General features: G+C 36.4%; 1 protein-coding gene across 2 annotated transcripts; it reads right to left on the bottom strand.

Moving 5' to 3' along the window:
• Positions 1–3324: 3324 nt before the first annotated feature.
• On the bottom strand, positions 3325–13112 carry LOC112976888 (SERTA domain-containing protein 2-like). 2 transcript variants are annotated; one of them, XM_026088608.1, is made up of 2 exons: positions 11121–13112; positions 3325–6995 (listed from the first exon to the last, which is right to left on the bottom strand). In XM_026088608.1, exons 1-2 carry the CDS (start codon positions 11162–11164, stop codon positions 6143–6145), a joined length of 897 nt encoding a protein of 298 aa, XP_025944393.1. In that variant the 5' UTR covers positions 11165–13112; the 3' UTR covers positions 3325–6142. The 2 variants fall into 2 exon arrangements, with proteins under 2 accessions (XP_025944393.1, XP_025944394.1); XM_026088609.1 differs by lacking the exon at positions 11121–13112 and adding an exon at positions 8956–11104.
• Between the last annotated feature and the right edge of the window lie 230 nt (positions 13113–13342).

The raw sequence follows: 13342 nt of genomic DNA on the forward strand, positions 1-13342 counted from the left end.
CTTTATAGAAGGAACATTGTAAATAGAGTTGTGCAAGAAAAACCCCACCTACGTTACAGAAGACTGAAACATTGCTCCTATGAAAAGTGTGGTCAAAGCTAAAACACACGTAAAACTTTAGGGAAAAGCACATATTTCAACAAACAATCATTTAGAATTTAATAGAATAGACAGGCACAGTTTTAAGAAAGTTTTGTCTTAAAAACACTGTATTCCCAGTATTTGTGGACTTTATTTTTAAAAGTCCAAATAAAAATACTTAGAATTTGATTTTAAAAAAAAGCAAAACATTTTGGACCCCATTATGACTTCTAAGTATACCATAGGCCCAGCATTTGTTAGACATATGCAAAATACTTTAAATAAAAAAAAATCTTTTAAAAGTTTAAACTTTTAGAACACTGAACTTGATCATAATGGGTTTCATAGATCAAAAAAGAAAAGATTTGAAGTAAAAACAGTTTCAAAAGACTGTTTAAAAGGGAGTACATTAGTATCAGTTGGTTTTTGGCTTTTAAAAACATGTTTTTTGAAAACTGACAGGATTTGCTTGTTGGAAATATTTTCTGAGAGCAGTTCTTCATGAGCAACAGTTGCAGGGCCTCAACCACATTTGAACAACAGGTTCTTTGACCTGTCCTTTTTAGGAGATGAGACTGGAGAAATGTATTATTCACTTATAGTCTTAAGATCTGAGTGAAAAACTAGAATTTCACTCCTTTCACTACTCAATTATTCAGTGCTTATATACTTAAGTCATTTTTTCCCTCACAAAATTTTTTTTTCTCATTTTTTGAATGACAGCTTACACCGGGGAGAATTAAACCTTAGTTTTGCTAAGCATTCAGCATGGATCAGTATCTTATTTTCTTAAAAAACAATGTATTTTAGCTCTTAATACAGGAATGACTAGAATGAGAAAAATTATCCCCTAAATAAATATAGAGATTTTCATGTTAGTAAAAATTCACTTAACAGTTGCAATGCTTTTAACTTGTTGGAATATAATGGATACTTGTACTAGCCTTACCATTTCATCTTTATGGCATGCAGACACCAATTCCTTATAAAAACAAAAAAAGTTTCCTTCAGTGCTTCAAATGAATTGTTTTCATCTACCTCAACTAAATGTACTTTGTCCATTTAGCTTAAATTCACCTGTGGACTTTTTACAATATTATGGGCAATATTCGTTCCAAGAGACAACATAAACTGCCCCACAATCAAATCTCCATATTGATTCAGCAACAAAGGGCAGTTTATCCAATACTCAGAGCTCAAGAGCTTTGCGCCCTGAGCTGTACCGTATTGAATTTGAACAGTGCATATGTTGCTGCAGTCTGTTTGGCACCATTTACTCATTTTTTCAGGCTTTCATGCATCATTGAGACGTGGCTCTTTTCTTTAATCTGACTTCTGAAACACTACATCTATTTTCAAAGTTTAGGGTAATTACAGAATTTATAAGCACCCCTGATCTTTTCAATAGTGAACATCTGAGAACTTCCTGGAGTACTCATATGTCAGGTAGGACTGCAGATGCAATTTGGCTAAAAATGAGCTGCATTCAAATTAATTGTTAAAATGCAAACTTCACTGTGGATCTGAGTTTAGCTTGCCAAATTCATTGTTGATGATTCAAAGAAAAAAAACTCAGCAAGCAGTTGTGACAGGCTTGCTTCAGTTGAGCCTAATAGAAGTTCTCAGTTCCTTCTACTGAAATATGAAACAGACCCTCAGAATTTGTCAGCCCAAAGCACAACTTGGGTACCAAAGCATAGCCAGTTTAGCATAGTGCTTTGCTTGCATAAATGGATCCTAATGAGGAAAAAATGTCTGGAATGAAGTTTGCAACTCCAAGGTTTTTTTTTTCTTTCTTCTTCTAATAAAGGCACGATGCCTGTAAATGTCGGTAAATACTTAAAAAGAATCTAGCTTCCCTGAATCTCTGCTTTAATAATGCATGCTTTTATAGCCACACCTCTACATCTTAATAGATTAATTTTTGAATTCTGCTAATACTATTTTAAGAGCTCAAAATTAAAGTTGGTTTTGCAACTAATTATAGCTCATTTTCCCCACAGGACTACTGCATATGTTGTTTTGTCATGGTATGTATTTTACTCTCACTTGAGCTGGAAAATTAGTCTTTTTAAGACTCGCTCCCACTACAGAGAGTATTGAGCCAGACAGAGCATTCTGAGTATTACAGTCAACACCTCAGCTAGCCACATCTTTCAAACTGCACTGGGCTGCTTAGCATGCTTCTGAAGTTCAAATCCTTCAGTGGGGCATTGGCTAAAATTGAGGCAAATGCAAGAAACCTTATAGCACTGTTAAAAAGTCTCAGTGTGATCTGAAAGCAATACTTGAGAAATATTTTCTTAAAAAGTTAAACTGCAGTATACCTCAATAAAGGCAGCTTTTTCTATTACCAGATTTCAGGACTGAGCAGAACAGGAGCAGCTCTCTTCTCTCCTGTACTGCAATGTCAGAAGTGTCCTGCTCCAGTAGAACAGACAGCAATAGGGCCAGTGCCATGACAGCAACCACCTCACACCCAAAAAGGAATTGCTTTTAGACCCATGATTTTCAAACTGTGGTCAGCAGGCTCCAGGGCAAAAGGTGGGAACCCCCGCTCTGTAAGAAGTAGCCAATAAAAACAATCTTAGCAATAACATTGCAGAAGGGTCAGCAGCTCAGTAGAAACATTTTAGAGGTCCACAACAGAAAAGCCGCTAAACCTGAAGTCGCTGGTGTAATCTGCATCAGCACAGTCAATTCACTGACTAGCAACCAACCTTCCACTAGCACGGGAGTTCAGCAGTATGCTCCTCCCAGACCAACAAGCAAAGAGTCTGTTGCCTCAACTGTATGTGTATACATGCATAAATAGATATATATCAAGACTTGTATTTGACACGATTTCAAGCACGGCAGCCTTAGAAGTAACACTAAGAACTGCATGGACAAAGAAGACTTAGCTACCTAGCGCAGACAAAAAACCAAGCATGGCTAAAGCATAATGAATGTATTTCACTGGTTCACAGTAAGGATTCTCCCACCCACCCCACCCGCTACAAAAAAATGCTGTGTGTGACAACCCTTGTTCTACAGAGATGGGAATCTTCATGCAAAAAGAAGATGCAAAACCTTGGATGTGGTATTTAATATTTCTAAGAAAAATAGCAAATTTATGAAAGCAACCATCTAGGGAAAAGTGTTACATCTTCATGAGTAGAAGGAATAAAGAAGGTTGTCAAGGTACTTTTTTTTTTTTGTTGTTAGAACATTCAAATACTGAAGGCTTCAAAATTTAAGTGGTTAAACTGCAAAACTGTGGCTTTTATTTCCAAACATACAATAAATAGGTCCACCACGACTAGCCTCTAGCTTCATTTTACATGGAAGGAGTTCAAAATTAGTTTGTGCATATTTAAAAATTTCCCTTTACACATAATTCCATAAATAAGCAAACTGCATTACATACCAGTTTATGGTCTTGGCACTGTGATGCAAGCAACCAATTAGAAATAGAGATTTGCGGCAAGCATGTTAACAAAAACTGCATTTTTAATTATTTGTTGATAAAATGTCTACCAACAATTTTGATCCATTTCTGAAGTGTACAAAAACACCTTTTGCATGTAAATGCTGAAATGTACATTTTCTTCTATCTTATGTTTCTGTAGGGCTGCAAGGTAAGTGGATTTGTTACATGTTCACTATTTGCTACATGATACAAGTTTCATACCAAAATATGATCTTTGCTGCATAGTAACATTCCATATTTTCAAATGTAAAAAAGAAATTAGATGCAGTCTTTTCATTTTACTCCCCATCACTGAATTTAAAGATGTTTTTAGCCACAACTCTGCTTCATCACAGTGCAGAAGGCCCTTAATATTTCAAGGATTTATTCAGGCATATCTTTAATACAAAAGTAGAGGCTGAGGAAAAGCCAGAGTAGTCTATACACAATGCACAATCTGTGTACATTCTGAAGCTGTACCTCTTCAAGAACTATTTATACACTCTTCAAACAAATCCCTTTATCCAGCAATTCAAAATACTTTAGATCAGAAGTTTTATATTAGAATCAATACATTATATGCATATAAATACATTTATACCCTTGGTTGCTAAACAACCCAAATGGCTGTGAGGATGTAACCTGAACTGGTTCTCCACTGGTTTGGACACCAAATTGTATTGGCAGCTGTTAACCAAAACAGTCACAGTAAAAAATAAAATAATTAAAAAAAGATCTTTGCACAAGGTAAGTGTGCTACAGCATCCGGTAAGACTAGAAATAGTAGGTGACATCCTGGCCCCTTCAACAGGCCCAGGATTCCAACTCTTATGAGATGCAACACACGGGGAACATTTTCTTCCTCTGCAGATGCCCATTCATGAAAAGTCTCAGCAGAACAAAAGCAAAAAAACCCAAAAAACAAAAACAAACCCACAAAGCAAAGCTTTTACAACTATAAGTTTTTCCATGAGACAGGTGCTGCAGCTTTCAAGAACAAAATAAAAGTTTTATAGTTTAAAATAAAAGTGTGCAAGTGTGTAGTTTAGAAGACAAAAGCAAGGGTCAATATAGACCTCAGTTCAAGCTGAAACACAGTATCCCAACTGTCATATGGAAAAATAGTTCTCACTGCAAATGTCATCTTCAGTTAATGAGTGTGCTTATAATATATTTATATACACACCCGCACATACACACAACCCCCCTCCTCCCCCAGTTCTTCAGTACTATCTGCAGCATAATCATCAGCAACCATCGCGATGCTTCCAAAATACACGTAGGCCCCAGTCCTAACGCCACGTCCGAGCGGTCAGACCCCTGAGCTCTCACAGATACAGCTGCACGATGGTACTTAGTCATCAGTACTGACTCACCACATATAAATGAGTATTTCAGGAGTATTCAAAACAGTAAGCACTGGTGCAGTAAGAGTGTTCTCAACTTTGTTTCTTAAAGGATACAGAAATGCTGACTCTTCAGATATCCTCCAAAGGTGCTAGAAGTTTTAAGTTCAAAGCGTTTCTTTCTATAATGCCAGGTATACAAGTGTGTATCTTTTTAAATAATATTGCACATAAAAATCATCTTAAATTTTGTAGTGAAAGCAGGGTTGAAAGACAGTGTTTTCCAAAATGGATTAAAAAGCTACCTGTACACAGTAAGTTTTAATTTAAAGAATGCCAAGATTACTCAAAATCTAAGCACATAATACTGACAGAAAAATGTTAAATTGCACAACCTACATATAAATTACATTTGTAAATATTTAGTTTTTAAACGTTGAATACCTTTGATTTCACAAATCAGCTAGGTCACTGTCAAAGAATCAACTTAATGAGTTAGAAGTATTTTTCCCCAGAAAAAAAAAATATAGAAACAAAAAGATTTGCAGTCTTAGACGAAGCACTGGAAAGAGTTAAAGCATTTCAGCTCAGAGGTAGTGCTAAACACATCCAACTAGAAGTCCATTATATTTGAACTATGATGAAATAACATAGTAAAATGTAGAAAGACTATAAAATTTACAAAAATAAATAGTTCTGAATGCTTTAGAAAATGCAAGAGACTTTGTTGACAAGTGTCTTGATCTGCTTTTCTGACCAAAAGAAAGCAAAATGTGTCTCATTTTTAAAATATACCCATCTCTAGTAATGTGGCTGGATCCATGCAATCCAACTATGCAACTTGACATATGCCAACTTGGCATAGACTCTGATATTAAAAATAAAGTGGAGGCTTTGTAAAAGACCATCTCATATGAATTTTGTTTTGCATGTAAATTCTTCTGACAAATTAAAAATTGCACATAAAAAAGTTTATTGAAAGAGGCATGAGGGGTGATACGGGTATGTGCCTATTGTTCCACATACACCCTGGAAGGAAAAAGATGATTGCACAGTTCTGATAAATAAATATTAAAAAAAAAAAAAAGAAGAAAACCCTGCCACTTTTTGGTTTATAAGTTTTGGAAATATTTAGAAGATTCCCCTATAGACAAATTATTTTTAGGTTGTGTTTTAAGGAATTCTTTACAACTTTTCCAGTGGCTTTTATCCTTAAACCAACTGAAAGTGGCAGTCAGGAAAGTATCTTTGGGTAAAACAAGCATCAGGATCCAACAAGAATTTCCATGATGTGGTCCAATTCACTCAGATCTGTTCTACATATCTGAATGTTGCTTGCTGAAGAAGAATTACAAGATGGAAAGGTTTTCAATGGTTCTTCTGTAGCAACAGGTGGTGGTCTGGGTGGCATTAGTGGAGGGCAACAAAAGTCTGAATCATACATTGAAGTGTCAATATCTTCGAAAATGTCATCTATTGCCAAATCCTTCAAGTAACTTGTTGAATTTGAAATCTCAAAGGAACCAAACACACATTCAGCTCCCTTCAAATCCTGTCTATCATCTTCTAGTTTTAGACCGGTATTTTCTGGAAACTTTGGCTGGTCATCTCCAGTAGGAACCAGACAAGTAGGTGGGCTTATGTCTTCTACAAAGTCTAAATCCTTCAGAATAGATGAAATAGCAGATGACATATCATCATCTGAAACTATCAGCAGGCTATTTTCAATGGGGTCTTCTACAGACCGCAAGTCACAACAGTTAGACTCTTGCTGACTAATACCTGAAGGCAACTGAAGAGAAATTCCAGATGACTCCATCCCTGTGTAGCTGTGAGAACTAGGAGTAATGCCAGTGCAGACGTTAATTGGCTGACTACTCTCTTGTCTCATTTCCTCTTGAATTTGCCGTACTGTGTTGGCTATGAGGACAGAACGATGCAAGTTCGGTTCCACCAGCATTTTGTAAGTCTGTAACTTGGTGAGGCACATATTAAGCACCAACTGCCTCTTAAGTGGATATGGCAGATTTCGACTGGAATCAAAGGCACTAGAGAGACCAGCCACGTTCTCCTCATAGTCACTCAGCTTGCGTTTTAGACCTCTCCCCAACATGAACCTGAAAGAGAAAAATTCTAAATTAACTGTGGACAAGACTATCGCTTCTTTTGCGAATTCTCAATACACACTTTGGAAAGTAGGTAGCATACAATGCACTGGTTAATTTAAACAGGTTCTAATGCTATAAAACAGTAAAAAGGCAAAATGGCAAAATGAATCATACGCAAGATTTTGTTTTCATCAAGAAGATGCACTTTCTTGCCATATTATTTCACAGCAGAATTTTAGTGAGAAAACAAAATACAGTAACTAATTTTTAAAAGAAGCTTTATACTTCTAAGTTGATCTGTTTAAGGTCTACTTTTAACTCTACTAATAGAACATGAATTTAATTATTTAAAAACTATTAGGCTAGGTGTATTCTTTAGGCTCATTCTTTAAAATTAAATGGCTTGCAAGAAGTTTATTAAAGAGAAACATTTGTAAGTCCTATGTCCACATGAAATGAAAGTGTATATTATGATTAAAACAACTGCACAGAATATTTCATCATTTTTGTTTTAAAATTAATTTACCAGGTACAGTAATTAAAATTTTAAAACTAGTTTCAACACCTGTTTTCACCTCATTGAAGTTTTACTGTCTTGCTCAATTTCTCTTGTGCAGAGATTATCTCTCTCCTTCTCTGATGACTTAAAGAATTGTTTAGCTGCAGTTGAACTGTCCAGCTACAGTAAGACTTGTCTTGTTCACCACATGCCCTCTGTATCCCACATAATTAGAAGATGGACTTTGAGACTAAGTCAAGACAGCAGTAGCTTTTACTGAGTACACTATTTACACTAATAAAAAATAGATAAACTTGCAAGCAATAAAAAATGGCTATTTGTTCATACAAAAGAAGGTTGCCTTCAGTTAAAGCACTTACAAGCAGAGGTGCACTATTTACATGCTCATGAAGTACACATTACTAATGGTATATCAGTAAATGCAAGTCAGCCTTTGGACTGCATAAAATATACGTTCTTCACTATTAGCATTTACACTGTCATTTCAGAGATATAAATTCCTGAATGTTTACATTGACATAAGCAGACTAAAGAGTCAAAAAGCACACGCTGGGGTGGGGGGGGGGAGGGTAGTCAAGTTAGTTGCTTACATTACAATCAATTTTAATTGCTGCCCAAATTTCATGCCTACAACAGGCATTGAACCCAACAGTGAAATATTGCAATTTACAGGTTTAAGAAAAACAAAAATAACACCTGTTTTTTCAGGAACATGAGCAGAATTACTCCCAACTTTCCCAACTCCCAGAAAACAAAAGACGAGAGTTATCTGATATAAAGACTTTCTATTAGTTCAGCCTAACCATTGTCCCTGAGAAGATTACAGAACATATCCTCCAGAGAGCCATTTCCAAGCTCATGAAAAAAGGGGTGACTGGGAACAGTTAGCACAGATTTACCAAGGGCAAATCACGCCCGACCAACCTGACAACTTTCTATGTAGTTCTGTGAATGAAGGGGAGCAGTGAATACTTGTCTTGACTTCAGCATGGCCATAAACAGAGACTCGCATAGTATCCTTATATTCGGTCCATAGCATACTAGTTTACTTAAGCATACTATAAGGTGGGAGAAAATTTGGCTAGGCCACACGGCTCAAAGGATTATGATCACTGCTCATGGGCAGAGGTTCACAATCTGCTACTGACTTAACACTGAGGACATCCAGCTGCAAACTAGCAAATGGAGTTTTTAAGGTGACCTATTCCGGTACATGGAAAAAAGAAAGAATTTAGTTGCTTTCAGTCAACTTTTTTACTTTAGCATAGAAACAGGGATAGGTCTATAATACATGCTAATACAAAAGATTGTATGCACACCTAAAATACATGAGATCCAACCAAATACATGCTTGGATACTGAGCAATCACCCATTCAAATTTAAACTGTTTTATTAGGGACAACTTCAGAGAACAGACCAGCTAACACTAAATAATCACTCGTACATACACAAAAAAGGAGTTATACTGTCAGCAGGAAGCACTGGTAAGATCTTGATTATATGCAGCATCTTGATGTGTCCATAGAATACAGAGATATCCCTCCCAAACAAACAAACAAACAAAAAAAAGAAAGCAATCATAAATTAGACACCCAGTGGCAGATTAAGGGCAGATCCTTCATACACAATGATCCAGACCCCGCACACTGCAGAGGGCCTCCCAACTTCCTTTTCATGTGAGCACTGGATACTGCCAGCAATAGCTCAGCTGATTGTTGCAGCTGCCAGCTGCTAGCCTGTTGCTAGACTTTTGGGGACAAGGAGATGGCAGAAGGATAAAGCCTCTTTTACTTTTGGGATTTCTCCAGATTTGCAGGAGGCACTGCAGGGCTCCATGGCTACATTCATCTTCCTGGACTAGATTCTTAGAGAACTCCGACTTCTCTGAAGGAAAAGAAAGCAAGCGGCGCATACTTTTCAGTAAGACACACCAGAAAGACAGGAGACAAATTTAAGTTTAAGACATACCCAGCACTCAGTTTAGAACAGATAGAACCAGATAGTGTTGAGGACTCAACTGCAAACAAAGTCAGCAGAAATTATAATCGGGACATGAAGTTCAAGTACCATAAAAAATTACACAAAGTACCTGGTGGGGGGTGTGTGTGTGGGGGGGGAATGAAGTATCCCCAATCAAACTATCAACAATATTACCAAAAACTGATAATTTTAGCTACAGTCTAAGGAAAACTTGAATTATGCTGGCCTTTAGAATAAACATACTACTAAATATACCAACTACTAACTACTAAATATACCAATGTCATCTAAATAGTGTCTGCAAATCATAGAATTCACAATAAAATTATTGATTATCCTTTCTAAGCAGTGTTTAAATGTTGTGTACTACCTAAGGCATGACCCCATATGCTTACTATAAAAAATATACATCAAAACAGGTTCCCTAAGCACCATTCTTTCCACGCACTGCACACTATGATTCAGCCCCCCACTAACATAATTAAAGCAAATAATAATTAAATCAAAATTCATACTTACAAGGGAGCTAAATTAAGACCATACAGAGAACAACAATTCTCACACTGCATAAATTCAGAATGTTTGATTTTGCCACTTCATTACTTTTCAATATAACTTTTAAAAATACACTTACGCTTTGTTATACACACAGGAAATACCAGGCTTTTATCCATTTGAATATGAACAATGTCAATTGCTAGTATCTCAAAAGACGTGCTGGTATTTAAATTCTGTAAGCAAGCTTAAAGGGGAAAAAGGATGTGAGGACACATACTTTGACCAAAAAACCCCCACCACATTTAAAATTAGATGTTTAACTTTTAAATTCACATTGTAGTCCAATTAGACTAAATATTTCATGTTCATATACAGACATCCTCCCTTTTTTCCCCCAAACTTGCTTAATAAAAAAATTGTCCCAGAGCATTCTAGAAATATGTAACAAGGTTTCAGTGTGACACCTTTCTGAACTACAAAGTTTAAGAAACCTTATTTGCTCCAACTTCAAATGTTTCTACTTAACAGATTCCCCACGGTCTAATTTTTTTAAAACAAAACATTTGTTGGTATTTGAAGGATCCTGAATTCTGCCTGTTTAGTGTGATTTTTGCCTAATTGCAAGGATCCTTAAGTCTCCCAGTAGGAAACAATGATTTCAGACATTATAGAAAAAAATTTTGGAAAGAGATTTGGTACCAGAGTATCACTGCTACAGTGGATTTAAAAATGACTAGTGTCATGGTTGCTACAGGAGACATTAAATTTCAGTTCTGTGTCAAACACTCTCAGCTGCTGACCTACAAAAGATACAAAGCCCCTTTGTTACCAGCTAATCTACATTTTATCAGGCCTTTTGCTTTATTTTCTAGTGTAAGAATTTTTGACAGGGTCATATCCTTAACAAGCTACTCCATATTTCCCAAGTAACTTGCCCTTTGTGTGTATAAAAAAACCCCACCAAACCCAAAATTCACAGCCAATCAAATGCTCTTTTTTTGATCATGTTAATTTAGAATACAAGATACTGATCATACTGTTTAATTATGCAGTGTTTCCCACGCTTCAGTTTTTGGTACTAATGAAAACAAAAATCAAAACATACACACACACACACAAATCCATATTTCCATACCGAAATAATTCTGTATTGCCACTGCTGTACAGTTGTCGGTCCATTCAGTCAGCTGACAGAACTGCACAACCAGCTCAGAGAAGCACAGTTGGACTTACTAAAATACAAGGAGTGTCTAGAAAGTGTACTCTTTTTGCTCCAGGCTAATTCCAGGAATTTGCCCAGATCTCAAAAAATTGGATCAGTAACAGGATTTTGGAATATGCCATTCTGATAACTCTGTAATTTGTAAATAAGTAAAATGAATAAAAATTAAAGTTTATGCCAACTTCAGATGCGTGGTATACATGTATCTCTTTAATAATAAAAAAAGGCAAGGTGCAAGCTACACTTCTCTTGAATTTAAACAAAAAGTTCAGTGACCAAATTAAAAAAAAAAAAAGCTCCTCTATTTAGAATCTTTTGTCATGAAAAAAAACAAGAACAATGAGGAACACCACATCTCAGGATTTTTTTCTGGCATTCTCTCATCTCCTCTTGTTGTATTAACACAAACCTAGTCACAGGCCATTTATGGTAGAAGTTTTTTTAATGCTTTATTATTTTTTGTATGTGGAAAAAGGGAAGCAAAGTGAACTCCTAACGTTTAGGAGTGTCAAACTCTCCATCCATGTCTCTGAAATATAAAGGAGCCTAAACTTAGAAATTCTGCCCTGACAGCATGCTTCGCAGTTCCTTTCAGTTCCATGGAGGACATTTCATAGCAACTTCTCCCTGCTAAGCTGGGAAGAAGCATCCATGCTCTGTAATCCTAGACTGTATCCAAGTTTGAAAAAACTTGGAGGGAAGAGGCATGTCACTGGTTGGAAAATCAGCACAGAATACCAAACAAACAGGCCTCGTCAGAGCTTGCAGCTACTCAGAAGCAACATTCCAGGCTACCAAGAAACATTCACATTGCGAAGTGTTGCGGACAATACAGGACTCGTGCCACCATTTCAGAGGAAAAACACAGCTCCATCTGTCACAGGGTCTGATACTGCAGCACAGCTGCCACTGACACATGGTTAGGAAGTGCAGCTGGAAATGGTCACAAAGAAGAAAGCAGCAAGTGAAAACCCGTAATTACTTCTATTTGGGCAAACTGCTTACTAATTTCCTCTTCCTCACCTTTTACAAAATGTTTCAAGAGCAGGACAAAATGCTTATCACTCAGAACTGCATAGAGCTTCATTTTCAGTATAGAAAAGTTTCAGAAACACAAGCATAGAAAGCATGACTGGCACAGTTAAGCAGTCTGAACATGTACTTTTCATGCACAAAACAAGCACCACAGCCAACTACACAAGAGTTATTCATCTACCATTAAAGACTACATTTAAATGGCAAGATCACCAATAAAGTACTTGGCCGCACTATGTACAGGAGGTCAAAATCATATGATCAATAGTGGTCTCTTCTGGCTTTACTTTTTAGGATATTATTAAATTCAAGCTTGCTTGACTCTTTTCATAAAGGCACAGTGTCTAAGACTGTCTCAGGTGATAAATATGACTGTTTATCATCAGACAGGATGCCAGATTTGAATAGATACAAGCATCTCGTGAGTGAAAGCTGCCTGTCCAGTTTTCAGTAATGCAACTGTATTAACATTGAAATCAGAGATACCTTGCTATCATAATTTGACTAATTTCCTTTCAGAGTCTCCTAGGGCTCATAACTGTATAAAGTACATAACAGATAAGACAGCTAGAAGTCTCTTTGGATTGTAGACTTGTGTTACTGACTGACAAGCTAATTCATAACTTGATTTCCTTAATGTATACTACATGGTATTTAATGATAATCTTTCCCCTCACCCTCAAAGGATCAGCACAGGCAACATATTGGGCAACAAGACTTCATTAATGATTTTAATTAAATGGTGGACTGAGTCTTGATTAGTACTCCAAGTATAAAAAGCTGCACAGGAAAAAGGTAAAGCTAAAGTTATGGGTAACAGACACAGTTATAAATCCTTTCTTCCCATCCGGACTTAACACTGATCACTTAAACATGACTTACGTAAACACAGTAAGCTGTCAACAGACTACACAGAACAGTGTATTTGATCTGGTGTCCTCAGCAAATGTTCGAGATTCCCATAACATCACATCTTGGCTGTTAGTAAAAATTAAAAGGAAGTGAGGGAAGGAGAATTAAACACATAAAAAGATACCAGAGTAAAAAGCAACCCAGATCTAAACACATTCTAAAATATAGAAAAATGGAATTAAATTTTT

The sequence above is a fragment of the Apteryx rowi genome, unplaced genomic scaffold (assembly GCF_003343035.1).
Source record: "Apteryx rowi isolate R43461 unplaced genomic scaffold, aptRow1 scaffold_78, whole genome shotgun sequence".
Taxonomy (NCBI): Eukaryota; Metazoa; Chordata; class Aves; order Apterygiformes; family Apterygidae; genus Apteryx; species Apteryx rowi.

What these genes read in the sequence shown, in the direction of transcription:
- LOC112976888 (XM_026088608.1), bottom strand. Translation starts at nt 11,164, where the DNA reads ATGGACCGACAACTGTACAGCAGTGGCAATACAGAATTATTTCG. An exon ending in GGCAATACAGAATTATTTCG is followed by an intron (nt 6,996 to 11,120) that starts GTATGGAAATAT and finishes TTTCTCTTTCAG; the next exon opens with GTTCATGTTGGGGAGAGGTC.